Source organism: Melospiza georgiana, chromosome 19 (assembly GCF_028018845.1).
Source record: "Melospiza georgiana isolate bMelGeo1 chromosome 19, bMelGeo1.pri, whole genome shotgun sequence".
Taxonomy (NCBI): Eukaryota; Metazoa; Chordata; class Aves; order Passeriformes; family Passerellidae; genus Melospiza; species Melospiza georgiana.
In genome coordinates, this window is record NC_080448.1 from 9,056,205 (window position 1) to 9,083,667 (window position 27,463).

The window sequence follows — 27,463 nt, forward strand, 5'->3', positions numbered from 1 at the left end:
GCCCGCGCCGCCCCGCCCCGCCGTCTCTATGGTTCCCCTCGCCGCCCCTCCCGGTCGCCCCGGCAACGCCGGCCGGGCCCAACATGGCGTCGGCGGTGCGGGCCGGGCCGCGGTTGCGGCGGGCGGTGCGGGACGGAGAGTTGGCGGCGCTGCCCGCCGCGCTGAGGGATGAGCTGGAGGCGGCGCTGGCGGAGGAAGGAGCGCTGGTGCCGTTCGGGCTGCTGCGGAGGCTGCACGCCGCGCTGAGGGAGGCAGGTAGGCCGCGCTGCGCCGGGATCGCGCCGTGACCGCGGCTGGGATCGCGCTGTGACCGCGCCGTGACCGCGCCGTGCCCCGCCCGCAGGGTCTCCGCTGCACCTACACGAGCTGCTGGAGGGATGCGAGATCCACCTGCCCGAGGTGCCGGTGCCGCCGCGGGTGAGTGAGGGCCGGGCCGGAGCCGCGGGAGGAGGCGGCGACTGCCGGGCCTCACGGTGGGTCTGTGCCTTCCCCAGAACCCCGAGCTGGTGGCACGGCTGGAGCGGATCAAGGCCAAGCTGGCACACGAGGAGTACCAGCGGATGACCCGCAACATCACCGGCCAGGTGAGGGGCTGCTGCAGTGCCAGGATTCATCCCTCAAACACCTGAGAGCAAAGGAGATTTTCCCCCTTAGAGTGAGTGCAGTGCAGAGGGGATGTGGAAGGCACTGGAGGAAAGCACACTGTAAACACACCGAGAGCAGATCTGGTGTTAAGGACAGAGGTAGGACAGGATTAACAGCGTGGTGAATTAGACATACTGACTCTTGGGAACTGCTCACTGTGCCAGAGATCTCAGGTTCTGTTCTGGGAGACTGAGCACATGCCGTAAATGTTTGACTGGGAGCATCTCTGCTGGTTAAATTTTTGTCATGGTTTTTAAATTGCTTCATTCATGTCGAAGTAAAAGCTGAAAATACAAGATCATATGTGGGCACTCATTCTTTCCTGAGAGAGCTGAGATCTTCTGGCAGGGTGGCTGTCCAGACAAGTCAGCATCCCTTGCTGCTGGCATCCCTTGGGGTCCCATTCTGCCCTTCCACACTGTACCTGGCATCCAGGTGCACATTAACTCTCATGGGAAGATCTGCTTTGCTCTCTGCCAAGCTGGACCCCTCCAGGATTGACCTGGTTTAGTGAAAGGTGTCCCTGCAGTGTGTGTCTCCCCCACAGCCCACCCACCCAAAAGCTCAGAGTCTTGTGGACAGGGCAGGGCATTGGCATTGCTTTTATTCTGCACACACAGTAATAACATTAACATATTAACATGAAAATACAAGTGATCACAAGCTGTTTCAATCCCTTCTTTCAGGAGATGAATGGGCCATTGGCTGAATTTGGGAGGCAAGGTGAGTGGCTCCCTGTCCTGTTGGCATGTGGCAGGCCAGGCATGGGAACTGTTCCATCTCCAGCTGGTGACAGCCCTTCCCTCTCGGAATATCTCACCAGGAGGTTTCCATGCACTGAGGTGTTCCTTGAATAAAGGAGCGTCTTGGTCATTCTCACCAATATTTCTGGAGGCACCAAGAGTGTGACTCCCCAGGATTACATCTACAGCTGAGGCAGCTGTGCATGATTACACCTTGTGTCCAGCCTTACCTAAAACCAGCTCCTCCACCCCTGTGTCCCCAGTTCGCTCTGTGAAAGCCGTTGTCATCACCATCTTCAACTTCATTGTCACCGTGGTGGCCGCCTTTGCCTGCACCTACCTGGGCAGCCAGTACGTGTTTGCAGAGACAGCAGCGGTGAGTGAGCCAGCCCCTCTGTGCTGTGTGCTGGCCGGGCTGGACACCCAGGGTCACCTCTCTGTCTCTTTTGTGTCCCCAGCGTGTCCTGTCAGCTGTCATTGTGGCCTCAGTGGTGGGCCTGGCCGAGCTGTACGTCATGGTGCGGACCCTCGAAGGGGACCTTGGGAAACTGTGACCATGGACTGCAGGCTTCATGCTGGAGGATTTTGTCCTCTTCAGGAGCTGCTAATTTGGGACAGATCTTGTCCTGTCTGTGCCTGTTCCTGCTGTGGGGACACTTCTGCACTCTTCAGGCTCGTCCTTTGCTTCTCGCTCCTGAAATGAATCTTGGGTTGGAAATCCCAGAGCTGCAGAACAGGAGAGGGAATGGCTGTGGACTCCGACCACCCCAGCAGGGAGAGGGGCATGAGCTCCTGCCATCCCTGTTCTGGGAAATTCCTGTCCTTTTATTCTGGGAATAAATAACACTGTGTGTTCCTGCGTGTTGGGAGGTATCTGTTGGTGGGAGAAACATTGATGTGGCATCTAAGACACCGCAGAGATGTGAATCTTCCCTCTCCCTCTGCATCTCCTGTCCAAACCTTCCTGTGCCTACACAGTGAGGGATGCACGGTGCTCCCAAACCATGCTGCCCAGATTCTGGAGGTAGGGATGGAACACCCCTCAGCACTGAGCCCAGGGGTTTCTCAGGTGCTGTGGGACAGAGAGCAGAGCCAGCTCAGTGCACCCACAGCGGGGAGGGGACACCCACAGCAGGCCCTGGGGACCCAGACACCTGCCTGGTGGGCTCTCTGCCAGGGCCAGACACAGTGATTAATGCTCTGATGGCAGCTAAGCCCCCCTAGAAACACGGTTTAATATCTGATCCAGGGAGATCTGCCGGCACCTGCGAACGTGCCTGCGGATTAGGGGCGGCCGCGCCACAATCATCCCTGGACACGGCCTCAGATTAAGGTATTTTTTCCAAAAGATTAGTCGGTATTAGGGAGCTGATGGGGAGCTGTCCCTGCTGTGGCCGCACCGGCATTTAGGATATTGGATGACATCCTCAGAGCCTTTGGGACCGGCAGTAATTCCACACCCTAATGAAATCGTGGCGCTAATCCGGGGGGGCCGCGGTGCCAGGAGGGTCCCCAGGAGCCGGGGGTCCTTGCCACGGCTATGGCTCGCCCAGGTTGGTGATGGCCGCGCTGTAGATGAGGTCGGAGATGGAGCCCAGCGAGGTGGGGAGGCCCCGCGCGGGGCTGTGGGATGGCGGCGGCGGCAGGGCAGGGGCCGGGCACGGGATGCTGCCGTCGGGAGGTGCCGCGGGGGGACCCCGCTCCCCGGGCGGCGGCAGTGGCGGCAGCGGTGGCGGCTCCGGCTTGGCGCTACGGATCCTGCGGGCGCGGCGGTTCTGGAACCACACCTGGGACGGGCGAGGGGAGCTGTGAGACACCGACAGCGCCCCGACAGGGCGGCCCCGCGGAGGAGAGGGTGTCCCGGGAGGGAAGGAGGAAAGGATGGAGGGGAGGGTCCCGACTGCGCTCACCTGGATCTTGGCCTCGGGCAGCTGGGTGAGCTCGGCCAGGCGCTCCCGGGTGGCGATGTCCGGGTAGGGCACGGCGGCGAAGGCGCGCTCCAGCTCGGACAGCTGCCCCCGGCTGAACGTGGTCCGCCGCCGCTTCCGCGGCCCCCCCGGACAGGGACAGGGACAGGGGCACGGCCCCGGGGCGCCGGCCCCGCCCGCTGCCCGCCCGCCGCTCGGCCCGCCCGCCCCGTCGGGGAAGCGGAGCAGCGGCTGGGGAGCGCGGGAGGTGCCCGGGGCCGCGCTCATCCTGCCCGGCTCCCCCGGGCCCGCCGCCGCCCCGGCTTTTATCCCCCCCGGGTCCCCCCCGGCGGGCTGGGACCGCCCCGAGCGGGCGGTGCTGTCCCCCCCCAGCCCTTCCCAAGGGCTCCCGGGGCCGATCCCAGCTCCGCGCCCCCGATGGCAGAGCCCCGACAGCCCCGACTGACTCCCCAGCATCCCGAGGGAGCGGTACCCACACCAGCTGCTCGTACAGCTCTCCCCGAGCCGCCATCGGTGGGGCCCGGGAGGATCCCAGGGCTCGGGGACCCACCTGCCACCCGCCCCTTGCGCTTCCTCCCCCGCTCGCCCCCCGCCGTGCGACCGCCGCTCTCCCGCAGGGCTGGCTCGGTCAATGTTTAACCGGAGCGGTGGTACCGGTTGTGCGGGGCAGCCGGGGCCGGCTGGGGGTGGTTCCCACAGGGACCGGCCGGGCGCTGCGGGCACCTCGAGCACCGGGTACTGGGGACCGCATGGAACCAGAGGGGGAGCGGGGCGGGGACCCCCAGCCGGACCCCCGGCCCAGAACGCTCCCACGGGGCCAGGACAGACCGTAAGTTGTGGGGGAGATGGAGGAGACAGAGGCCACTCCGTCCTGGAGCAGCAGGACTTGGGCAGTGGCTGATACAGGCAGCGGGGGTGGCATCCCGAAAGGGCTGGGGGGGACAGGACCGTCCTTCTGCGGTGACATGGCGGGGACAGTGAGCTCTGTCCCCGGCCAGGCCTCAGGGCGCGGTGGAGGTGGGAGGACGGTGCGAGCACAGCAGGACCGGGGGTCCCTCTACCCCAGCCACCGGGGTGCCCGCGGGCAGAACCCCCCAGCTGCGGGGCACCCACCACCCTGCTGCCCTCTGTTCCCCAAAGGAGCCCTGGAGAGGAGCGTGGGGGGCCCGTGGAGGGCAGAGAGACGCGTCTGAGAGTGGTGCTAAGGTAAGGGGAGATGAAAGGGCTCAGGGACACGGCAGGAACCTCCCTGCCTGGGGCGAGGTCACAGCAGGGCTCCGCAGGGTCCCCGTGCAGCGACACCTCTGTGTCCCCGTCCACACTCCACCCTCAGGGTCCGGCCACTGACCTGCACGGAGACGCGGCGAGGTGACCGGCAGGTTGTGCACAGCCTCGGTGACGGCGCCGTGCACGTGAGTGCCACCTCCCCGTGGGACTGTGGCTTTGGGAGGGCTGTGGCAGCCCTGAGCCGCCGCTGTCCCCACGGCCAGGTGAGCGCGGCCAGGCACGATGCCACCTTCGGCTTCAGCGCCGTGTTCGACGCCGGCGCCTCGCAGGAGGCCGTGTTCGAGGGCAGCGGGATGAGGCAGCTGGTGGAGCTGGCCATGGACGGGTGAGTCCCGGGGAGCCCCCCGCGGACCCCAAACCCTTCAACCAGCCCGTTCCGGGCCGTTCCGGCGGGTTTGCACTGCCCGGGCAGTGTCGGGAGGTGGCATCGCTGTGCCACCGCCTGCGGTCGTGCCTGACGCTCAGCATCTTCCACAGCTTCTCCTGCACCGTCTTTGCCTTCGGGCAGACCGGCTCGGGGAAGACCTACACCCTGATGGGACCCCTCGGCCAGGTAGAACGCTGACCGTCTGACCCCATCCTGGCCGTGGGATGAGCTCTCCCCAGCCGGTCATGGTGCAGGTGAGTTCCCGATGTGACCGCTCTCCATCCCGGCATCTCTGCAGAGCGACACCCAGCCGGCGTCCCCGGCCCTGCTGGGGCTGATGCAGAGATCCTTCACCTGCCTCCTGGAGCACAGCCGGAGCCGTGCCTCTGACCTGGCTCTCAGCGCTTCCTACCTGGAGATCTACAACGAACAGGTAAGTTCCTGCCCAGCCGCCCCCTCCGGCCCTGCTGGCACCCCGTGCCCCATCTCCCGGTGCCTTCCCCTGTGCTCTCCCGGTGCCTTCCCCCTGCCACATCCCAGGTCCGGGACCTGCTGAGCCCGGGACCCCCGTGCGCTCTGCCCCTGCGCTGGAGCAAATCCCGCGGCTTCTACGTGGAGAACCAGCTCAGTGTGGAATTCGAGAGCCTGGAGGCCATCGTCAGCCTGCTCCTGCAAGGTGCTGAGCCTCACACACGGGGCTGGGACGTGTTCAGGGCGTGCTGGAGCCGCTGTGTGGGGATTCAGCCCCTCGCAGGCCGTCCCAGGGCTGGTGGCGCTCTGCTGGCAGCCAAGAGGAGCGGCCAAGGCAGCTCTGGTCGGGCAGGGGGTGCTGAGCAGTGGATGCTGTGAGGCTGGGGGATGTGGGGTGCCATGCAATCAATCAATTCCTCTCTCGGCAGGATCCCAGAGGCGCCGGACATCGGCACACGCCCTCAACAGGCACTCGAGCCGCAGCCACGCCCTGCTGACCATCCACGTCCGCAGCCGAGCCGTGAGCGCGCATCCCGCTCCTGGGCAGGGCTGGGGGGCTCAGGGCGCAGCCCCACGGTGGAGGGGGGGGGGGGTCATGCTCTCCTCAAGGATACCCGGGTGGGGCTGGAGTGAGCAGCCGGGAATCCTGTCCAAAATCCAGGAGTCAGGACAGTGCTGTGGGCCATGGGGAAGGGGTGATGGGGGCCAAAGCATCACCCCCCCCAACGTGATTCCGCAGGCCAGCGCCTGCCCCAGCAAGCAGGGCACGCTGTGCTTCGTGGACTTGGCTGGCAGCGAGCGGGTGAAGGAGACTGGCTCCAGCGGGGAGCTCTCCGTGGAGGCCAACAGCATCAACCGCAGCCTCCTGGCGCTGGGTAAGGGCTGGGGAACCCGCCCTGGGAGCGCCCCCACCAGAGCCTTGTCCCTTGTCACACCCTGTGCGGCTCATCCTCCGGCAGGACACTGCATCTCCCTGCTGGCCAAACCCCGAGGGAAGCGAACGCACATCCCCTACCGGGACAGCAAGCTCACCCGGCTGCTGGCTCGCTCCCTGGGCGGCTCGGGCATCACCCTGATGGTAAAACACTCAGGAGGCTGGGCAGGGGTCTCACCCCATGGAAAATGGTGGTGACCCTCTGGATGACAGCCCGCCTGCATGTCTTCCCCGTTGGCAGGTTGCCTGCATCTCCCCGTCCTCACACTGCCTCTCAGAGACCCTGAGCACCCTGCACTACGCCAGCCGTGCCCGCAGGGTCACCACTAGACCCCTGGCCAACAGGGTATCACAGATAGGGACCCCTCTGAGTTCCTCTCCCTGCTGCTGGGACCCCCCTGAGCCCCCCTTTATCCACCCACCCTCCCAGGTGTCCCGGGAGAAGCTGCTGCAAACCTTGGAGCGAGAGATCCACGCCCTGCAGCTGGAAAACCTCTCCCTGCGCCAGCAGCTGAGCCTGCCCAGAGTGCCAGTGAGGGGCTCGGAGGTGGCAGGGAACCCTCCAAAGGCATGGGCAGGCTCTGGGGACAGGCACGGCCCTGCAGGGCAGCTCCCACCAGAGGGAACCCCAGCCTGGCCCAGCCTCTACGGCCTCCTGCGCGACTTCGTGGTGGAGAACGAGCAGATGAGGTAGGGGAGGCTTGTGTGGGACCCCTGGACAGAGGATCAAGGGGCTGCCAGGGCAGCCAGAGCCCCTGGCTGGGCAGCACCCTGCACCAACCAGCCTCTCTCAGAGCCCATGGGGCTGGGCTCTCTGGAGGCTGCCAATGCCCTGCCGGGCTCCCTCACTGCTCCCCAGGCATCCCCATCTGTCCCCACACCTCAGCGGTGACATCCCAGCTGGCCCATCCCACAGAGGCACCCGCAGCTCCTGTGACAGCCAGCCCCTGCTCCGGAGTGCCCGCAGCCTGCACGTCCCCCAGAGGCTCCCGGTGAGGCAGCGGCGGCCCGAAACCACACCCAGCTCCGTGGCCCGGCTGCCGGTGAGAGGCAGGGAGGGCTCTGCAGCCTGCAACCACGGCAGGGAGAGCAGGCGCACACCACCCAGCCGTGCACAACCACCCAGCCACGCACACACCACAGACACACTGCTGTCCTCTCTTGCAGAAGCTCCCTCCTGCCTCCAGCCACCCCAGCTGCCCACAGTGCTGCCCTGTGCCAGCTGATGCCACCATGTTCCAGGTACAGCCCCAGGGATCCCTTTGGAAGGGTGGCACAGGGGTGGCACAGCCACCTTGACCGCTCTGCTCACGCCCAGGTGCTGCCAGTGCCCGCTGTGCCACAGCCAGTGCCCCCTGAGGGAAGTGCTGGACAGGAGGACACGGCTCTGCCTGGCTCCCATCACCCCCAGCCGCACCAGAGGCACAGGTGAGAGCCACTCCTTGGGCATCAGCTGCAGCTCAGGAGTTCCCTGGAGTTTTGGAGGTGATGGTTTGTTTGTGTGTCCTCACGGCAGGAGCCGTGGCAGGAGCAGGAGTTTGTCTCAGCAGCACCCGCTGCAGAGGGAGCTGCCAGGCCCTGTGCGCGTCCCCAGCCCCGAGGGAAGGGTCATCCCTTCAGCACCACCATGGCCAGGGCTGCCAGAGCCCAGAGGTGAGCAGGGCAGTGCTGGGAGGGCAGGCAGGGCCTTGGATGGGCACCCATCCCTGCTCAGCCTCTCACACCTGGGGCTGTGCACTGATCCTGGGGAGATGGAGACCTGACCCTGCTGCTCCCGCTGGCAGCTGCTGGCACCGTCCCTCTCCTCCAGTGGGAAGAGGCACTGGCCTGGCTGGCAGAGCAGATCTGAGCTGCCACAGGCACACCATGGATGGGGCCAGCATCACAGACTGGGGGGACAACCACAGCCCTTGGGGACATGGGACCTTGGACTGCAAGGACTGCACAAACTACGGCACAGACGGTTGGATGGATGGACAGACAGAGCTCTGCAGCCTGCATGGCCCTCACAGTTTATTTCTGTCTAGCTGGGGCTGTGCTGCTGGTGGCTCCAGGGATCCCATCAGGTGCTCTCCTCCGTGGGCTGGGGGCAGTCCAGCCAGTACTGGGCGATGGAGCGGGGGTAGCGCGGCCGCACCAGGTCCACGCGCTTGGTGCGCAGGTTCACACGGTAGTACTTGTCTGGGGAAGGGGACAGGGCAGTCAGGACTGTCCCCAGGTCTGGGGAGCTGCCAGGCCTCACTGCCAGCACCTTCCCACTGCACCCCAGAGCCATTGCAGAGAGAGAGGAGCGCTCCCCATGCCCCAGCAGCCCTGATGCCACATCATTCTGGATCCTGCCAGAGCAGACTCACCTCCCACAAAGAAGTAAACACTCTGGAGCATCTCACACGTGGAGCCCGACAGCCCATCGCTTTCAACACCTGATGAGTCGGGGTCGTTTTGCAGCCAGCTCCAGAATCCCAGGTTCAGTGAGCGGTGGTGGTTGTACCTCTTGCGCTGGCGGCGGGATTTCCTCCTGCGGGGCTGCTGGGAGGCCACGTAGATCCTGCCGGCCATGGCGGCGTCCAGGCGGCTGGGCACGCCCCGCCAGTCCCGGCTGATGTACCACGGCCCGTTTGCCCCGGCTGCAAAAGGAGCAGAGGCTGAGAGAGGGGGCAGCAGCGTGCCCGAGACCCACGGGAGCGCTCCAAGGGATCCCAGCCTGGATGGGATGTGTGACAGTGACACAGGCCAGGCTGAGCCAGGAGTGGCTTAGCCCCTTGGCTGGGATCTGCTGAGCCCCCTTCTCCTCCTCTCTGTCTTTCATTCTCTCTGCTCAGGGCTGGGGTTTTGCTGTGGCATCTCCAGCTCCAGTGACAATAAACAGTCCCCAGCAGTGACACCGTGGTGTGAGGCAGCTGGCGATGGGTTTGGTCATGGGGGGCATAAGGGCTGCGAGGGTGAGATTGGGGATGCTGTGGGAGGTGCAGCTGTGGCCTGAGGGATTCCTGTGCGTGGCCTGGGCAGGAGGTGATGGCTCATCCTGCCCACCTTTGCTTCCAGGCATCGCTCCCTCCTCCCTGGCTGCCTGCATCCCTTGTGCCCTGTCAGTGCCCACTGTTGGGACCCACTAACCCTTCCCAGCCCTTACGCATCCTGCTGCCAAAGAGGATCTGGAAAACATCCTCCCAGCTGTCCCTGTTCATGAAGGCATAGTGCTTGAACACCGTGGAGGGCGAGGACTTCTCGCAGTCGGCCTGCGAGGGCTGCTGGGCGAAGTCGTAGGACCAGTAGTACTTGTCTAGGAGAGGATGAGCAGGGTGTTAGTGGGGGGAACAAGCACTGCAGGGGTGCCCAGCCTGTGCCCAGTGGTGCCAGGCTCTGCCCGCTTACCCTTGAAGAAGTACACTCTCTCATTGCCGTGGTAGCTGTGGGCAGGCAGGGCAAACGCTGCGTCCACGTTGTCAGGGATGCCCTCAAAGCCCTCGGAGATGTCCCGGGGGTACCCATGGTCCAGGGCTCCGTCATCAAAGCGCCAGTACTGGGTGCCCTGGGGGGGTGGGGGACAGAGAGGGGTCACAGGTGCAACATCCCCCAGTCACAGGTCTGCCAGGAGGAGTGTGGGGATGATGGGGAGCCCTATCGTGAGACTGTGGTTGCTTGGGGTTCCAGAACAACCACAAGGATTTGGGGTTTCTGGCAACTACCGCATGCATGGGTGTATGGGAGGTGCCAAAAGGGGATTTAGGGTGGATTGGGGGTTGTGCTGGCCACCCTGGGAGTACCCCCAGCCCACCTTGAAGAGGTAAGTCTTGCCCTGGCAGTTGATGCGTGTGAAGGCTGCATCAATGGGGCCCTCGATGCCCCACACGTCACTGATGAGCTTGGGGTAGCCAGGCCTCACACTGGTCTTGTCCAGCTCATAGAAGTACTTCCCTGGGGAGAGAGGAGAGGCAGGGGCAGCAGGAGGGACTGCAGACACCAGCACAGGGTGACAGCACGGCAGCACGTCCCACATGCCTGGGCAAGGTCCCCAAAGTACCTCGGAAAGCGTAAAGGGAACCGTTCTTCAGGTCGGTGAAGGCATCAAAAGGTTTCCCGCTGCACAGCTCCTCAGGCTCCTCAGACACACCTGGGGTGGTGTTGGGCACCTCTGGCAGTGTCTCCTCGGGGTTTGGCTGGCTCTCTGGCGTGGTCTCCACCGGCGCTGGGGCTGTGGGCAGCTCTGTGGGCTCTGCCACGGGCGCCTCCTCGGTGACAAAGTCCACAGTGAGGTTGTAGTCCAGGTAGTCGTCCTCGGGCAAGGCAAAGACGTCTCCCCGGGTCACTGCAGGGAGGGAGCAGGTTGGTTCCCCTGGGGTTTGGGAGCAGGAGATGCTCCCTCCCAGGCAGTAGGGATTTATAGAATCCTGGAGTCATTAAGGTTGGAAAAGCCCTCTGAGATCATCAAGTCCAATTCAACCCTGCATTGACAACCATGTCCCCAAGCGCCACAAGTATATTTTTTTAGAACACTTCCACAGATGGTGATTCCACCTAGGCAGCCTACTCCAATGCCTGAACACCCTATCAGAGAAGACATTTTTCCTACTAGCCAATCTATCCAATTAGCACAGATCCCTCACTCCAGATGGCAACGAGCCAGCTCCCAAACCCCCCCGTGCTGCAGCAAATCCTGGTGCTGACTTCACCCCTCAGCCACAGGTGGGTGCAGAGCTGACCCAGCACAGACCCCACGAGTAGAGCACCCATTCCCCCTTGCCCTGGCCATGGGGACAGTACCTTTGGCTTTGCAGACGGTGGAGTAGTCACTGCAGCAGCTCTGGTAGTACACACAGAGGGTGTCACACTGGCACTTGTGCCCTGCATCGAAGCCTTCTTCACAGCGGCCCTCACAGGAGTCTGCAAAAGCCATCCATAGCTCAGGAGGGCTGATGTGGGGTGGGGCAGTGGGGCCCATGCCTCCCCTCGGGGGGAAAACAAACTTGGGGATGTCCTGGTTGGGGGTACCCCACTCCTTCATGGTCAAATCCATCACCAGGGGTGACAGCAGCTCCTTGCCCTGCTCCCACTCAGGTCCTGCTGGGATGGGAGCCATGGATTGGGGTGTTCCCTGCTCCCATCAGGTCCTGCTGGGATGGGAGCCATGGACTGGGGTGTTCCCTGCTCCCATCAGGTCCTGCTGGGATGGGAGCCATGGATTGGGCCGTGCCACGCTCCCAGTTCCATGCTGGCAGCCCAGCTGTGATTGGGCAGGGATTTGCCACAGCACCATTGACACCCATGTGCTGCCCACTCCTTTCTCCCCATCCTGCAGGGTACAGCCAACATGGCCATGGCCACCATCCGCTCCTCCCTGCCCACCCTGCCCAGCCCCTCCACCAGCCCACAAATCTCTCTTTCTCCATCCCCAAAGCCCCTGGCAAGGTGTTGGCTGGCTAAAGCTCACCTTCTGCAGCACGGGTGGTGGCCAGCAGGGCCAGCACGAGGGCAGGGAAGAGCAGCCTCATCCTGGGTGTCCCTCCCGCGTCTGTGCGAGCTGGAGCACGGCAGAGCCCCAGCAGCGTCCCGTGTTTGCTCAGCCTGCCCCGGAGGGGAAAGCAAACAGGCCAAGGTCGGCAAAGGGGAAAGGGGCAGAGATGATCTCCCACCCAGCTTCCCCGGCAGCCCACGCTGAGCTGGGGCTGTCTGCAGGGGGACAGGGGGTGCAAGCAGCTCCTCCCCAGCCTGGTGCAGGGTGGGCACTGCTCAGAGAGTGGGCAGGGACAGCAGAGAGTCAGGAACCACTTTTGAGGTCCTGCCACACTCATTTCACAACATACCTCATGGTCTAAGAGCAGCCAGCTGTTTCCCAGCCTGGTCTTGGCAAAGCCAAAACCCCAAATGAGATGGGATGGGGGAGCAATGCTCAGAAGACAAAGGGAAGAACCCTGGGCTTATACTTGCCCAAAATATCACCATTTTAACGGGATTTCAGCTTTCTCAATGTCAAGGATGGGAACAGACCTGGGGATCCCCAAAGCAGGGTGGCTTAGGATGGGGCAGATGCCACCTCCATGCCTGGGGACCAGAGGCCAGAGGTGAGTGGCCGGGGCCGGGAGCCCTCAGCGCTTTCACTGCAGAAGGCAAACAAAGGCCTGTGTATTTTGCTCCCGTCATCCCCTTTCCAACCAATCTCTCAGTTACTAATTAATGTCCACTCAGCTCTTTTGGCAGCTCCTGATAACTCTGGGGTGTTTGTTTAATCGGGGCAAGGAGCAAACGCACACGAGGCTGCAGCAATCCTGGCTCTTCTGCCTCTGCTGGGACAGGAGCTCCAAGGGATCTGTCCCAGCCCCTGGTGCAGCTTTTAGGGGGAAAGAAACCCGAGCAAGGTGCCCAATTCTCCAGGGTCTCTCCTCTACCAGCTCAGACACAGCAGTTCCTGGCACCATCTGCCCCTGGCATCTTGCTGGAAAGAGCTTTATTTGGTTTTGAGAGGCATTTCCACCTGGAAGCCCTGGGGAGCTGAGGGCAGCTACCAGACATTGGCTTTTGGGGCAGAACTTCTCCTGCAGCCCTCACCCACTCCTTGTCCCCTGGCCTCAGCTGTGGCAGGGCTGGCATTGTCCCCAAGGGGTTCATCCCATCCCTGTTGAACAGGACAGCAGCCCTGAGAGGGCTCAGGCTTGCAGGAGGCTCTGGGGGAGAAGGGCTGGGCATTGTCTGAGCTGCTTTGGCTGATCAGCTAAGACAAAGCTCCCTCCTGCTGCTCCGGGCTCCCAACCAGCAGCCACAGCCCCGTGGAGGCTCAGGGAGCCCTTGCCTGCCAGGAGCAGATCCCAGGAGAGGGGCTGTGTGGATAAAGGGGCCCCGGGGAGCTCCTGGGGAGCAGAGGCGGTGAGGAGAACTCGGGAAACGGGGCTGAAACCCCAGGGCAAGGCTGGGAACCGCTGGGTCTGAAATCTCTCCCAAAAAATGCAAAGCAAAGCAAAACTAAAAGCAAAACAAAGCTCAGCTCTCTGGGCTAGCCAGGACAAGCAGAAGGGAATGGTTTGAATTCTGCTGCCCCCGGGCAGCAAATCCTCTGCTGCTCTACACTGCAACAGCCCTTATGATTACGCCGATTAATAATAATTCATTAGGAAATTCCTTACTGGTTCTGTGCCGAGCTGCTCCCGCAGTTTTGCCCTGCTCTGGGTGCCTTGTTCGCCGTCCTTCCTTGTGGGGTGATGTCCCTTTCCTCTGTCTGTCCCTTCGAAGTGGATTCAGAGAGGATTAGGAGCGACTCTGTCACATCCAAACATCAACTCGAATTTAAGTCTCAGGCTGACCTGGCAACAACCTGGCGTTGGAGTCAAGGATTTAAGCTGCTCCTCCCAGCACACCCGAGAAATGCCCAAAGCGTTTAAGCATTTCTGCCCTGAGCACGTCTGGCCTGGAAAAAAGAAAACAAAAGAGGCCCAGGCTGCCTCTGCTCTTTCTTTTATCATGCAAATCCCGAGCCCACCCAGAAGAGCTGCTCTGAATTTCCACCGAGCAATGGGGATTTGCTTCCTGCTGGTACCAAAGGGGTTCAGGGCGCCGTGCCAGGGTGGTCACAGCCTCACCGTGACCACCACGGTGCCTGGTGGCCTTTGCCTGCCCCCTGTGTCCCCTCGCTGCTCACAGAGGGTCCTGAAGGAGTGTCCTGAAAAACCAGAGTAGGGGTCCCTGCCTGCCATGGGGGTGACACCGCAGCAGCAGCTCGGGCACAAAGGGGGATGTGGGCCATGGGCACAGCAGGATGAGCCCCAGGTGGGGCTGGGCAGGGAGGGCTGTGGAATAGAATGGTTTGGGTTGAAAATGGAAAATTGTCTCGTTCCAAATCCTGTCATGTTCCACTATCCCAGGTTGCTCCAAGCCCTGTTAACCTGGCCTTGGACACTTTCAGGGTTGGGGCATCCACAGTTTCCCTGAACAAACACTTCACGAGTGAAAATTCTCTCCTAGTATCAATCTAAATCTCTCATCTTTTATTTTAAAACTGCTCCCCCTTGTCCTATCGGTATCTATTCGTGTAAAAGTCACTTCCCCTTTTATTAATAAGCTTTATTTAAGCGCTGGGAGGCCACAATCACAGGAACATAAAATTTAGGATGGAAAAGCGACTCCAGCAGTTATCCCAGCACTGCCAAGCCCACCACCCAGCCATGTCCCCAAGTGCCACATCTCTGATTCTGTTAAATCCTTCGGGGGCTGGTGGCCGGAGGGCTCTGGGTTGGGATGTCCACAGCTTCCCTGAACAAGTACTTCACAAATAAAAATTTTCTCCCAGAATCTAATGTAAATGTCTCATCTTTTATTTTAAAACCGCTCCCCCTTGTCCTATCGGTATCTATTCATGTAAAAACTCACTTCCCCTTTTATTAATGAACCCTAATTAAACACGGAAAGGCCGCAATCACAGAAAAATAACATTTAGGATGGAAAAGGCCGACTCCAGCCGTTATCCCGGGACTGCCAAGCCCACCACCGAGCCACGTCCGCAAGTGCCACATCCCCGATTCTGTTAAATCCTTCTGGGGCTCTGGGGGGCTCTAGGGGTCTCAGCATCGGGAGGAGGGGGCTGCAGCCGCCAGCACCGAGCCCCTCCTCGGAGAGAGGCGGCGCCTGTTCCCGGTGACATCAGCCCCGGGGACCGGGATGCTGAGCCCGGCTCGGGGAAGGCGGATCCCGCCCCGCTCCCATCTCCGCATCCCGGCCGGGCAGCGGGGGCAGCGGGGGCAGCGGGGGCAGCGGGGGCAGCGGGGGCAGCGGGGGCAGCGGGGCAGCGCATCCCCGCTCCGGTGCCCCGCTCCGGTGTCCCGGCAGCAGCGGGGGCTGCCGGCGCCGGGCATGCCGCGGTAGCCGATGCTGGCCCTGCTGCTGTCGCTGCACACGCTGGGCCGGTCGCTGGCCATGGCGAGCGCGGAGCTGCTGGCGGTGCCCGGGGCTGCGGGCCGGGCCGGCGGCGGAGGCGGCGAGGTCTCGCCCGGGGTGGGCGCGGAGGCGCGGGAGGCGCTGGAGCGGGTCCTGCCCGTGCTCCGCAGGGCCCTCGGCCACGCCGTGAGGGCGGACACGGCCCCGGCGCTGCGGGCCGCGCTCTCCGAGGTGTTCCGGCTGGTGGAGGAGGCCTGGGGGATGCCCGCCGTGGGCAGGGACGTGGCCAAGGTGCTGTGCGATGTGATCCGCCTCGAGGGCGGCCTGGACCTGCTGCTCAGCCTGCTCTACACCGCCGAGCTGGAGACCAAGTGCCAGGCGGGGAAACTGCTGGAGCAGATCCTGGTGGCGGAGAACAGGTGAGTGTGCAAAGAGCCCCTCAGCCTCGCCCTGCTGGGCACAGCCCCCAGAACGGGCTGGGTGCAAAGGGACCCCCTCATCTCAACCCCCTGCCATGGGCAGGGACACCTTGCCCAGACCAGGTTGCTTCAAATCAATCCAACCTGGCCTTGACCTACCTTCACCCATCTCCACACCCCCAGATTTCCCTGATGTGGGTGCTCCCAGTTGCACAAACCCCCTTGGATCCCCACCACGTCCCCCCACAGTTTGTGCACAGGGTCCCTGACTCGTGTCCAGGCAATGACCATGGGCTGCTCCCTGTCCCCACAGTTTGAGGGAGGAGGAGCAGCCACAGCCCAGGGGTGCTGGTCAGGACTGGGGTGTCCTCCTGAGCCCCCTCAGCCTCAGGCTGAGCTGAGTCAGTTTGGCTGGCTCACAGCATCTGGCCCAAAGCACAAGGTGTGACTCTCCTTTAGCCATAACTGCAGCACAAGGAGGACAAAGCCACTCCCCAGAGCCTCCCTGCTGCTGACCAGGGCTGGGGTGAAGCCATAAGGAGGGGCCAGCAGCCCCCAGCCCCACGTTCAGGTGTGTGTGCTGCTGCCCAGGACAGGTGAGAGGTGCTGGGATGTCTCTGTCAGAGCATGGGCACGGTGTGTGTGTGTGTGTGTGTGTGTGTGTGTACAAAGGTGCATGTGCGCACCTGACACATCCCAATCACAGCACCCACACACAGCTCACCCTTCCAGCACCCCAAATGCACTCTGACAGCTCTGCTCTCCCTCAGAGCACCCCAACCCAGCCCAGCCAGGGCTCTGGAAAGGATGTGGAGGGAGCCTGGCCAAAGGTTGCTCTGGTTTCTTGGGGGATGTCTCTTGCTGGAAGGCTGTGGACTCACAGCCTGGGCCTCACTTCATGCTCTGGCAGGCAAAAATAAGCAGCAGCTAAATCAGGAAAGCCCATTAGGGTGGAATTTAATCCCAGGAAGCATCACTGGCATGGTCTGCATTCAGCACTCAGCTCCTTAGCAAGAGAAAGCATTTGCTGGAGTTGTTGTTTCTGCTCCAGGAGCAGTTCATGCTCTTGGAGCAGCCGTGACATTCCAGCCCCTCGCTTCCCACAGCTCCTGAGCCATGGCAGGGAGGTGTGGGGCTCCCCTTTGGGCCCAATCTCTCTCTTGCAGAGCTCTCCCAGCCCGTGCCCAGCAGCAGAGGTGTTGAGCTGGGAGCTGGACAGGTCCTGGCAGCATCTGCAGCTGCAGGGAGTCAGGGACCTGTGTTTGTCATCCAGCTCCATGGCTGAGTCCGGGCTCACAGCCAGACCCAGGCTGAGGGCTTATTTTATTTTTTTTTTTTTTCCCAGGGCTGTCCACAACATTTCCTGTCAAACCCACCCCAAGGTCAGTGAGAGCCCTGTGGGTCACAGGCTTCCCAGAAATGCTCGTCCTGCCTGCCAGCACAGAGGCTGGAGTGCCATCACCCCACTGTGGGCATGGCACTGCCCTCCTGAGCAGCAGAGCTGGGGCACCAGGGCCAGTGCTGCCTCCCTAACAGAGCAGCTCCAGCACAGAGCCACCAAAGGGCACTGCTGAGGCAGGAATGGAGCTGCCACTCACCCCAGGAAACTCATGGGAGCGCAGCCAAGAGCTCATCTCAGAGGGTGGGCAGGCCCTGGCACAGGGTGCCCAGAGAAGCTCCATATCTGGAAATGTCCAAGGCCAGGCTGGACAGGGCTTGGAGCAACCTGGTCTGGTGGAAGGTGTCCCTGCCCATGGCAGGGGGTGGAAATGATGAGTTTTCCAATCCTTTCCAACCCAAATCATCCTATGACCCTGATTTTCTCCTTCCTCACTGCATTTTCAAGGCACAGCCCCATTCAGGTGTCATTTTAAGCACAGGCCTCCCAAGACCAGCCATGGCCAAGCAGCAGCTGGTGGCCCTTGGCCACCTACCCCAGGCTCTTGCTGTTCTCTTCCAGAAGAGTGCAGGGTGAGGAAATAAAGAGCTTTCCTCAGCTGCTATCCCAGGACAGACAGACCCCTGTGTCCCACCTGTGAACAGGGCTGCCTGGCTGCTCATCCACGTGTGGAAGCCCTGTCCTGTCAGCAGTGCTTAGGGGACAAACAAGTTCCACTCCCAAACACAAAACAGCTCCACACCACAGCAATGCTGGCCCAGCAGATCCATTTCCAGCCTGGCAGTAACCCACCCTGCCTGTTAATTGCTATGAAGATCCTACCTTGAGCATGAGAGCATCCAGTGAGGGTAGGTGGGATGTGCACCCCATCACAAATTCTTCCATCAGACCCACACAGGTAGGTTCCTCCAACACCAGCCTGCTGCACCTTGCTGCATTGCATATCTGGCAATGGGATAAATGCCTGTCCTGGGATAAATGTCACCAAGGCACGGGCCTCACAAGCCACTGCTGTCACCCCTTGCACATCCACCTGCCCCTCTCCCCATCTCCTCCCCACAGGGACCGCATCGCTCGCATCGGTCTGGGCGTGATCCTGAACTTAGCCAAGGAGAGGGACATCCCCCAGCTGGCCCAGAGCCTCTCTGGCATCCTGGAGCACATGTTCAAGCACACAGAGGAGACCTGCTTCCAGCTCATCTCCGACGGAGGCCTGGACACCATCCTGTACTGGTGCCGCTGGACGGACCCTGCCGTGCTGCGCCACTGCGCCATGGCCTTGGCCAACTGTGCCATGTACGGGGGCCAGGCCAACCAGCGCCTCATGATCGAGAAGAAGGCAGCAGAGTGGCTCTTCCCCCTGGCCTTCTCCAAAGACGACGAGCTGATCCGGCTGCACGCCTGCCTGGCCATCACGGTGCTGGCCACCAACAAGGAGATCGAGAAGGAGGTGGAGCGCTCGGGGACGCTGGCGCTGGTGGAGCCCTTCATCGCCTCGCTGGACCCCGAGCAGTTCGCCTGCCGGATGCTGGGCAGCAGTGACAACACCCAGGGGAGGACAGCGCAGGACCTGCAGCGCCTGGTGCCCCTGCTGGACAGCTCCAGGCTGGAGGCTCAGTGCATCGCCGCCTTCTACCTGTGCGCCGAGGCTGCCATCAAAGCCAGGCAGAAGAAAACACAGGTAAAGGGTAGGTTGGCCTGGAGGAGGGTGATGACAAAGGGAAGGGGTGGCACAGCTGCATTTTGGTGTCTTTTGGTCCTTACCCAGACCAGCACAGCTTGTTGGGAAGCGTGGCAGTCATATTTTCTGGAAAAATCCCTTTGCCCAGGATTCTTCTCCTGAGAAGCTGAGAAGCCTCAGAGAAAAAGGAAAACAATATTTATCTCATTTGCTTCTCCTGTGTTTTGCTGCTTTGGAATGTGGTTGGAGATTATTTATCCAACAGTTGATTGTTTCATTGGTTTTATGTGAATTGTTTTGACTTATTGGCCAATTACAGTCAAGCTGTGTCGGGGCTCTGGAAAGAGTCACGAGTCTTCATTAGTATCTTTTAGCTTTCTGTAAGTATCTTTTCTGTATTCTTTAGTATAGTTTCAGTTTAGTATTCTTTAATATAATATATATCATAAAATAATAAATTAACCTTCTGAGAATATGGAGTCAGATTTATCATTCCTTCCTTCCTCTGGAACAATAGGGAAGAGGATGAGGGGAGGCAAAGTGACACGTCGCAGACATCTTTTATGAAAAATCCTTTCTTTAGGATTTTTCCTCCTGAGAAGCCGAGAGGCCTCAGAAACAAAATGTAAACATTGATTATCTCCTGCTGTGGAATGCAACAAGTAGATCTTTGATTGGCCCATGTTGGTTGTTTCCAATTAATGGCCAATTACAGTGAGCTGGCTTGGACAGAGAGTCCAACCCACAAGCCTTTGTTATCATTCCTTCTTTTTCTATTCTTAGCTAGCCTTCTGATAAAATAATTTCTTCTATTCTTTTAGTATAGTTTTAATGTAATACATATCATAAAATAATAAATCAAGCCTTCTGAAACATGGAGTCAGATCCTCATCTCTTCCCTCAACCTGAGACCCCTGTGAACACAGTCACAGTGACATCTCCTCCCTTTGTGTCCCCAGATTTTCAGTGAGATTGGGGCCATGCAGAGCCTGAAGAGGATTGTGTGCTACTCCACCAGCAGCACCACCTCCTCCTTGGCCAAAAAGGTGCTGCGCCTGATAGGGGAGGAGGTTCCTCGGCGCATCCTGCCCACGGTTCCCAACTGGAAATCCTGCGAGGTGCAGACGTGGCTGCAGCAGATTGGATTCAACAAATACTGCCAGAGATTCCTGGTAGGGCTCTGTGCTGGGGGAGGGACACATGGGGAGGGACATCTCTGCCCCATCTCGCAGCAGAGGTGCAAGCGTCTCACCCAGCTTTTCCTGGGACCTCTCCAGCCTGGATTTCTCTTGGCAGGATCACCAGGTGGATGGGGACATTCTCTTGAGGCTGACAGAGGAGGAGCTGCAGCAGGATTTGGGGATGGACTCCAGCATCACTCGGAAAAGGTAGGGCCACCACCAGGGCACACTGGACTGCCTCAGGGCCATCATCACCACATGGCAGAGCAGGGACAAGGTCTCTGCCTTTCCCTCCTTGCAAAAACAGGAACGGAGATCCTCCAATTGCAAAACCTGAACTGCCAGGGCTTTTCCACTGCACTTTTTGCAGTCACAGAGAGATTTCTGTAATGCATGGCAGAGGTGTGGGTGGGGGAAAGACCACCTATGGCACAGGGCAGGTGGGATCCTGCAAGTTACCCAGAAAAATGGGAACTGACCCTTAGCTGAGCTGCTCACACCCCGTTGTCCTGAGGACCAGCACTCCCATGCAGCTGTTCCTCTGTTCCTGTTCCTCATCCTTCACCCCAGTGTGGAGCTGCACTCCCTCCTGAGCAGGTAAAATGTTGGAATCCAAAATGCAGGGAACTCTCAGAACTTTGGGCCTGTAAGCCACAGCTTAGAATTAAACACAGGATTTGATTTGAGACCTTGGAAAAAGCTTCCAAACTTAAATGCTAGAACTAAGAATGTGGATTTATAGTTTAAAGTAGAGACACATTAAGAAGAGGAAAGTTTAGAGTTTCAGAGTTTAAGATACAGAAAAAATAAAAGTAGTTACAAAGGTAAACAAGAAGTTTAGAGTGCAGTACTATAGGTCTGTGTGTTAACATAGTTGGTTAAGAAAACTTACATTGTAGCATGAGTCCATAAGACAAAATAGATTAAGTTAAGGATAAAGGATTAAGTTAAAAGCATAAATATCCTTATTAGCAGTGTTTTATTGGTCAATAAATCCTTAAAATGTCTTGCAACGGCAAGTCTTGCGACCTTCTGAACCGTGCGGTGAGATGTGAGCCGAACTCACCCTTCCTGCCTATGCAGAAGATAAGAAAAACAAACCACGTCCCCTAAAACAACTCAGAGGTCCCATCTCTAACTCAATCTAAATTCCTTAAAAAATCCCATAGTGGTACCATGTGTCTCTAAGTGCTGCTCTGTGATGGTGTTCACAGGGGTCTTAGGATGAGGGAAGAGACGAGAATGTTGACTCCGTGTTTCAGAAGGCTTGATTTATTATTTTATGATATATATTATTTTAAAACTATACTAAAAGAATAGAAGAAAGGATTTCATCAGAAGGCTAGCTAAGAATAGAAAAAGAATGACAGAAAGGCTTGTGACTGACTGAGACAGTCTGGACAGCTGGACTGTTGTCACAGACATGTTTTATGAAAAATCCTTTCCTTAGGATTTTAACTCCTGAGAAGCTGAGAGGCCTCAGGAACAAAATGTAAACATTGATTATCTGCTGCTGTGGAATGCGACAGGTGGATCTATGATTGGTCTCATGTGCTTGTTTGTAATTAATGGCCAATCACAGTCAGCTGGCTCGGATAGAGAGTCCGAGCCACAAGCTTTGTTATTATTCTTTCTATTGTATTCTTAGCTTATCTAGCCTTCTGATGAAACCTTTTCTTCTATTCTTTTAGTATAGTTTTAATGTAATATATATCATAAAATAATAAATCAAGCCTTCTGAAACATGGAGTCAACATTCTCGTCTCTTCCCTCATCCAAAAACTCCCGTGAACACCATCACAGACTGTGATTGGCCATTAATTAGAAACAACCACATGAGACCAATCATGGACCCACCTGTTGCATTCCGCAGCAGCAGACAATCATTGCTCACATTTTTTCCTGAGGCCTCTCAGCTTCTCAGGAGAAAAAATCCTAAGGAAAGGGATTTTTCAGACAATATCATGGCTACACTGCTCCTCTTGTCCCCCCAACCAGGTTTTTCCGGGAGCTGACGGAGCTCAAGACCTTCGCCAACTACTCCACCTGCGACCGCAGCAACCTGGCCGACTGGCTGGGGGGCATCGAGCCCAAGTTCCGGCAGTACACCTACAACCTGCTCACCTGCGGCATCGACCGCAACTTCCTGCACCGCGTGACGGAGCAGCAGCTGCAGGAGGACTGCCACATCCACACCGGCTTCCACCGCGTCCGCATCCTCACCGCGGCCAGGGGTGCGCCCGCCCGCCAGGGAACGGGGGCAGGGGGTGTTTGGTTTGGGATGGGCTGCTGTTGGGAGTTGCGTTGTGATTTTAGGGTTTACTTCAGAAATTTGTTTCTTGTTATGATGATTCTCTGCTAGGTGTGTCGGTCACTTCTTTGTCTTGCTCCTTGGTGAGTATTGTCTGTCAAACTTGGCGTTCTAGAAGGGTGTTGAGTTACTGGGCAGATTTAAAAGATGCCTCTTGCCCCTGGGGGGACATTGGGCCATTCAGGTGTCTTTTGTCGCTTGAGACCTCCTCCCATGTACCTGGTTGGTGGCTCCCTACCCCTTCCTGCCCCTCTCCCTGGGGTTAAAAGGAACAGCAACCACACGGTTCAGGGAGTTCTGTTGGAGCTGGTGCAGCATTCAGAGGCCTGTGGGCCAGAATAAAGCTCTGGATCCAAGCCCTCCATCAGAACTGACTCCTTTCCTTCACCATCACCTTAAAGCTTCTCCACCAGAGGGAAACCTGAGGGTAGAGGGAATCCTTTGAATCTGCCAATTGCTCGATGCCCTTCTGGAATTCCAGGATGACAGACAGTGCTGGTAGAGGTCAGGGAGGGGGAAGGAGAGGCGACTGACACACCTGGGAGGGAATCTTCAGGGGAGGGACCAGGTTTCTGAAGCAAACCCTGAAATCCCAACTCAACAAGCTGCTGGTTTGTGACTCCTGGTGGTTGTTTTGTGCTGTCCAGAGACGCTGCACTCGCCCATCGCGCTGCAAACCGCATCCAACGGGACCGACGTGTTCATCAGCTACCGCAGGAGCACCGGCTCCCAGCTGGCCAGGTGAGCCCTGAGGGAAGGTGGGTGGTCACCTGTGGGAGAAGCGGGGAATGGGGAGGAGGGAGAGGCTGCCCAAAGCTGCAGAGGAAATGGGGACAGCACATGCACAGTGGACAGGCTAATTCCCAGTCCTGTCACCGCTGCTTCGTGGCCACAGCTCTCTTCACAGAGAGCAGCAGGCACAACCTCCCCAGGATTCCTCCTGGGGAAAGTCTGCGAGAAAGCTCAGACAAAGAAGAAAATTCTTATCTCTACTCGCTGCTCCTGTTGTTTAGCACATGTGGAATGTGTCATAGGGATTGTTTACCAAAAGGGATTTGTTAATTAGACTCTGGTGCTGGTTGTTTTGATTGATTGATTGATTGATTGACCAATTAGGCCAAAGCTGTGTCATGACTGTCTGTAAGGGGTCATGGGTTTTCTTTAATATATAGTATTAGTGTAGTATGTAGTATAATATAGTATAACTTAATAGAGCAATTCTTCAGCCTTCTGAAACCACTGGAGTCAATGCACATTATTCCCTGGCCTTGCTACAATCCCACTTTGACACTGAGTGACCCTTTCCTCATGCTCCTAGAGCTCTAAGGGATCACAGCAGGGTATCAATGTCAGCTCCTTGTGTTCTCTGCATGTGCCCAGACAGCTGGGCTGGAGCTGGCATCTCATTCCCTGCTCCTCTGTCTCACTGTGTCTCAGCCAACGTGCTGAGACAGCAAATGAAACCTCTCCTCATGGTGCTGTCCCCTCTTGCCACCAGCCTGCTGAAGGTCCACCTGCAGCTCCACGGCTTCAGCGTGTTCATTGATGTGGAGAAGCTGGAGGCAGGGAAGTTTGAAGACAAGCTGATCCAGAGTGTCCTGAGTGCCCGGAATTTTGTGCTGGTGCTCTCACCAAACGCGCTGGATAAATGCATGGAGGACCCCGAGTGCAAGGACTGGGTACACAAGGTAAGAGATGCCACCAGGTGGGACCTCTGGTGGGAGAGAGTTGGTGAGGGGCTGATAGAGGCCATGAGCACCTGCCTGTTCTGTTCCTGCAGGAGATTGTGACAGCCCTGAACTCTGGGAAGAACATTGTACCTGTTACAGACCATTTTGAGTGGCCAGACCCAGAAACACTCCCCAAGGACATGAGGGCTGTCCTGAAATTCAATGGTATCATGTAAGTAAAAGCCACCTGTGCCATGGGGCTCCTTGACGCCTGGGGAGAACAGCTTGCATAAGGAGCAGCAAAGAGCCCAAGGACATGGGGACAAACAGATGAGGGTGGCAGAACAGGTCCAAGGGACACTGAGTCACTCCAGGTGCTCCAGAGCTTGCAGGGAGCAAAGGTTCCCACCACATCCCTGCTGCTGCTGTGCTGGAGCTCCTCTGGGTGACACAGGGACACTGCTGGGAGGACACACTGCCACACTGATGCTGGCAGTTTTACAGCCCACCTGGGTTACTTTCCCCCCCTGCTTCCCCTTTGTGCAACCTGGCAGCACCCATGGGGAGAAGGGAGCTCCTGGAGAGCTGGGGTGGAGGAAAGGGGTCTCTGGCGGGCCCAAATGAACTGAGCTACCTTGTGGCACCCCACACACAGCAGAAAAAGTAAACATCACATTTTCCCCCTCGATTCAGGTGGTCCCACGAGTACCAGGAGGCCACGATCGACAAAATCATCCGCTTCCTCCAGGGCCGCTCCTCGCGGGACTCCTCGGCTGGCTCGGAGAACGGGCTGGACTGCCTGCACTCCCTGGGGCAGAGCTAGAACCAGCACAGCAGCCTCACAGACTCACAGGCGACCCCTTTTGTTGTGTGGGGGTCCAAATTTATCCCTCCTGACCTTTTTCCTATCTTTGAGAGAAATCCTGTGGCTCTTACTCCCTCCCAATACAAGACCACGGCCCCAGCGCTCGCTCCCCCAGCGCCTGGGGAGCCAAGCAAAGCTGGACTCTGGGATGGATTATGTGTCTTCCACGTCCTCCTGTGGGTGGTGAGGGTGACTGGCACCATCCAGACACGCACAGGCAGCTGCAGCTTCCCCCAGAAACACATCCAAAGAGGGAGAACCTTTGGAGGACTGAAAATTGGAGAAGTGTTGAGAATCCGTCGTAAGAGGACACAAGGGAGAGAAGAGCAATTGAGAGGAAGGTGAGGCTCTGCCGTGTGCCCCAGGAGTATCCTTGTGGTCAGAAACTGAGAGCAGGAAAGGGCAAATAAAAATTAAGCCCTAACAAAATCTTTGTGTTTGGGAAAGATAACCCACAGGGGCCTCCTGAAGTGCTTTATCTTTCCCAGCAATGTCCCTTTATCACAAGAGCTCCTTCCCTCCTCAAAGGACTTCCACCTCCCAGTGCTGCAAAACCACTTTGTGCTCTTACCTCTGGCAGTGGGAATTTGGGGTTAGACCACGTGAAGCTTCTGCAGGATCCCTGCAAAAAGTGCTTTTCAAATACTCTCCTTGCCTCCGTCTGAAGTTTCAGCTTCACCACTTTATCAGGTCTGTATTTCCAGGGCGCTGGAGGCTGGATTGTGACCCTGGAACACTTGAAATCCATGCAGGGAAGATGCTAATTGCTGTGCTTGTGGAGATATTCCACACTGTGGCTGTATTTTATCCTGCTCCTGTGGTCTGTGCCTTCAGCAGGAGCTGGTGAATCTCTGCTGAGCCCCACAGCCCTGCCTGAGCTCCCTGGGGCTGTCCCTGCTCGCTGCTGGATGCAATTCCAAGCAGCACTTGCTTCTTCCTATCAACCTCTTCTCAACACTCACCTGGGCTTTTTGCAGCTCCTCACCTTAAAATATCCAGGAAAAGTGGAGTTTTTGCAAAGGGCTGGCAAAGGATGCTCCAGGACCATCAGTGTCTGGTGAGGAACCATGGGCATCCTGACACAAATCCCTGCATTCCACACTCCAGGCTGCTGAATCACCTTGAAAAACAAACAGGCTCCTCTTCCTATCCTTGCTCAAGAAGAACTCAACTTTTTCAGGAGGTAACAAGGAGTCTCAGCCAGCTTGTCCTCCTCCTTGCTCTCCCTACAGCTCTGCTTTAACTGTCAGGAACACAAACACCTTCTTCTTTTGGCTTGGATCCACAAACATATCAGGGGCAGAAAAAAAATAAAGAAGTTAATTCTGGTGCTTTATGGATAGCTCTTATCAGCTCCCAGTTAATGGCATCTTTGCTCTCCAGTGAAAGGTTAATAGCCATATTTGCCCAGCATTCATCAGAATTAGAATCCATTAATCTAATCTCCAGAATAAACAACAAGAAGGCAGCAGATGAGCCCAAAGGTGAATCTGCCCAAGGATAAAAGCCTCTTGTGAGCTGCTTCAGGGAAAAGCCTTCAGAAACTGAATGTCAGGGCCTCCATGGCCACTGAAGGAGCCCCACACAAACAGTTCCAAGGATTTTCCTCCCTGCAATAATCTGGTGAGTGATTGTGTCTTGTTTCCCAGGAGCTCTGTAGCAATCAGCCCCCTCACCCAGCACTCAGTGGGGAGATTTACTCACTCTCCCCAGCTCAGGTGTCTCACCTGACACGAGATCCCATCTCCTGCTCCAGCTGCCTGGACTGTGACTCCTCCTGCTTCCCCATCATTATCTTCACCTTAATGAACTTGCCCTCCTTCTGGCAAAGCATCCCAAACCCAGCCCCTTCCAGCTGGAGCAGACCCAAGGAAATGAATTCCTCTGCCCTCACCCTCCCTCATCCCTTTGCTCTGCCACGTCAAAAGTGTCTGGAGTTATTCAATCAGACATTATTAATAAATCTGGTTTTTACTTTAAATCCCTTCCTCTTTGTCTGTATCACGTGCTTCTCTCCCTGCAGGCTTTTCACACTTGCCACCACTAAGCAGAACTGACATTCCCAAGCAGGATTCCTGCAGGAACCCCTCACTTCCCACTCACCTTTGCATGGACTGATGCCCTGCACCCCCAGGGACTCTGCCTGCTCTCACCAGCCATGGCTCCACTGTTGCAACTCTTGGAGGGTGGCCTAGAAAAACTCTGGTTTAATTTTTTTAATTAGGCATAATTGCTGCCATTGAACGTGTCCCCCTGCAGAGCCAGGTCTCACCTCCCTGCACAACTCTGAGCAGCTGAATTGGCACCCAGGGGGTGGAGAGGGCTTCACTTCACAATCAGCTCAGCCACAAACATCTACTGCAGCGTTCACAGCATGCCCTGTTCCCCAGGGAGGCCAATTCCAGGCTGAGCCCAGCAGTCTGACCTGTAACTCCAACCTGCCCGGGCAGAACTGCTTGGGCCAAGTGGCAAAACACCAAGTTCTTCAAGCCTCCCTGCTTCTCTGCTCCCCAGTTCTGCTTCCACCACAAACTCCCAATGCACAGGCAAAAAGCTGGGTTAAAGCATTTCACATTTTCTGCACACTGAAGGACAGGTTTCAGACAAAGCTCTCCTGCAAGCTTTACTCTGGTGGTCAGGAAAAGCAAGTTTTGGCTGATGGTGAGTCCCAAACCTGCATTTTCCATGACTTTCCACTTT

At 58.2% G+C, this 27,463-nt stretch overlaps 5 protein-coding genes across 5 annotated transcripts; 3 read left to right on the forward strand and 2 right to left on the reverse strand.

Moving 5' to 3' along the window:
* The first annotated feature begins 66 nt into the window (after nt 1-66).
* TMEM199 (transmembrane protein 199) lies at nt 67-2,244 on the forward strand. The gene is made up of 6 exons (XM_058037463.1): nt 67-255; nt 344-417; nt 495-584; nt 1,332-1,368; nt 1,652-1,764; nt 1,847-2,244. Exons 1-6 carry the CDS (start codon nt 84-86, stop codon nt 1,940-1,942), a joined length of 582 nt encoding a protein of 193 aa, XP_057893446.1. The 5' UTR covers nt 67-83; the 3' UTR covers nt 1,943-2,244.
* Nucleotides 2,245-2,926: 682 nt separating this feature from the next.
* SEBOX (SEBOX homeobox) lies at nt 2,927-3,583 on the reverse strand. Its single transcript, XM_058037464.1, has 2 exons — nt 3,299-3,583; nt 2,927-3,175 (listed from the first exon to the last, which is right to left on the reverse strand). The coding sequence occupies exons 1-2, from the start codon at nt 3,581-3,583 to the stop codon at nt 2,927-2,929; spliced, it is 534 nt and encodes a 177-aa protein (XP_057893447.1).
* Nucleotides 3,584-3,947: 364 nt separating this feature from the next.
* On the forward strand, nt 3,948-8,224 carry KIF12 (kinesin family member 12). Its single transcript, XM_058037454.1, is given in 18 exon segments — nt 3,948-4,013; nt 4,015-4,145; nt 4,457-4,522; nt 4,650-4,728; nt 4,807-4,928; nt 5,081-5,156; nt 5,269-5,403; nt 5,511-5,675; nt 5,821-5,961; nt 6,181-6,316; nt 6,401-6,519; nt 6,617-6,721; nt 6,806-7,065; nt 7,235-7,418; nt 7,543-7,617; nt 7,694-7,803; nt 7,892-8,028; nt 8,160-8,224. Coding segments are annotated over 18 exon segments (2,172 nt in total).
* Nucleotides 8,225-8,334: 110 nt separating this feature from the next.
* On the reverse strand, nt 8,335-13,770 carry VTN (vitronectin). The gene is made up of 10 exons (XM_058037459.1): nt 13,671-13,770; nt 13,494-13,591; nt 11,807-11,940; nt 11,140-11,259; nt 10,400-10,684; nt 10,154-10,293; nt 9,751-9,907; nt 9,509-9,658; nt 8,730-9,002; nt 8,335-8,556 (listed from the first exon to the last, which is right to left on the reverse strand). The coding sequence occupies exons 3-10, from the start codon at nt 11,865-11,867 to the stop codon at nt 8,438-8,440; spliced, it is 1,305 nt and encodes a 434-aa protein (XP_057893442.1). The 5' UTR covers nt 11,868-11,940; nt 13,494-13,591; nt 13,671-13,770; the 3' UTR covers nt 8,335-8,437.
* A 1,458-nt stretch (nt 13,771-15,228) lies between these two features.
* On the forward strand, nt 15,229-26,738 carry SARM1 (sterile alpha and TIR motif containing 1). Its single transcript, XM_058037452.1, has 9 exons — nt 15,229-15,656; nt 18,118-18,736; nt 19,696-19,908; nt 20,033-20,124; nt 21,916-22,151; nt 22,876-22,969; nt 23,727-23,916; nt 24,009-24,130; nt 24,592-26,738. The coding sequence occupies exons 1-9, from the start codon at nt 15,229-15,231 to the stop codon at nt 24,719-24,721; spliced, it is 2,124 nt and encodes a 707-aa protein (XP_057893435.1). The 3' UTR covers nt 24,722-26,738.
* Nucleotides 26,739-27,463: the final 725 nt, after the last annotated feature.

Excerpts from the sequence above, each read along its gene's own strand:
- SEBOX (XM_058037464.1), bottom strand. The coding sequence starts at position 3,583 with ATGAGCGCGGCCCCGGGCACCTCCCGCGCTCCCCAGCCGCTGCTCCGC. Across the intron at positions 3,176-3,298 it reads TGCCCGAGGCCAAGATCCAG|GTGTGGTTCCAGAACCGCCG; the intron begins GTGAGCGCAGTC and ends CGCCCGTCCCAG.
- SARM1 (XM_058037452.1), top strand. The coding sequence starts at position 15,229 with ATGCTGGCCCTGCTGCTGTCGCTGCACACGCTGGGCCGGTCGCTGGCC. Across the intron at positions 15,657-18,117 it reads ATCCTGGTGGCGGAGAACAG|GGACCGCATCGCTCGCATCG; the intron begins GTGAGTGTGCAA and ends TCCTCCCCACAG. Across the intron at positions 24,131-24,591 it reads CTGAAATTCAATGGTATCAT|GTGGTCCCACGAGTACCAGG; the intron begins GTAAGTAAAAGC and ends CCCTCGATTCAG.
- VTN (XM_058037459.1), bottom strand. The coding sequence starts at position 11,867 with ATGAGGCTGCTCTTCCCTGCCCTCGTGCTGGCCCTGCTGGCCACCACC. Across the intron at positions 10,685-11,139 it reads CACCGTCTGCAAAGCCAAAG|TGACCCGGGGAGACGTCTTT; the intron begins GTACTGTCCCCA and ends CCCTCCCTGCAG. Across the intron at positions 8,557-8,729 it reads TGTTTACTTCTTTGTGGGAG|ACAAGTACTACCGTGTGAAC; the intron begins GTGAGTCTGCTC and ends CCCCTTCCCCAG.
- TMEM199 (XM_058037463.1), top strand. The coding sequence starts at position 84 with ATGGCGTCGGCGGTGCGGGCCGGGCCGCGGTTGCGGCGGGCGGTGCGG. Across the intron at positions 256-343 it reads CGCCGCGCTGAGGGAGGCAG|GGTCTCCGCTGCACCTACAC; the intron begins GTAGGCCGCGCT and ends CCCCGCCCGCAG. Across the intron at positions 1,765-1,846 it reads TGTTTGCAGAGACAGCAGCG|CGTGTCCTGTCAGCTGTCAT; the intron begins GTGAGTGAGCCA and ends TTGTGTCCCCAG.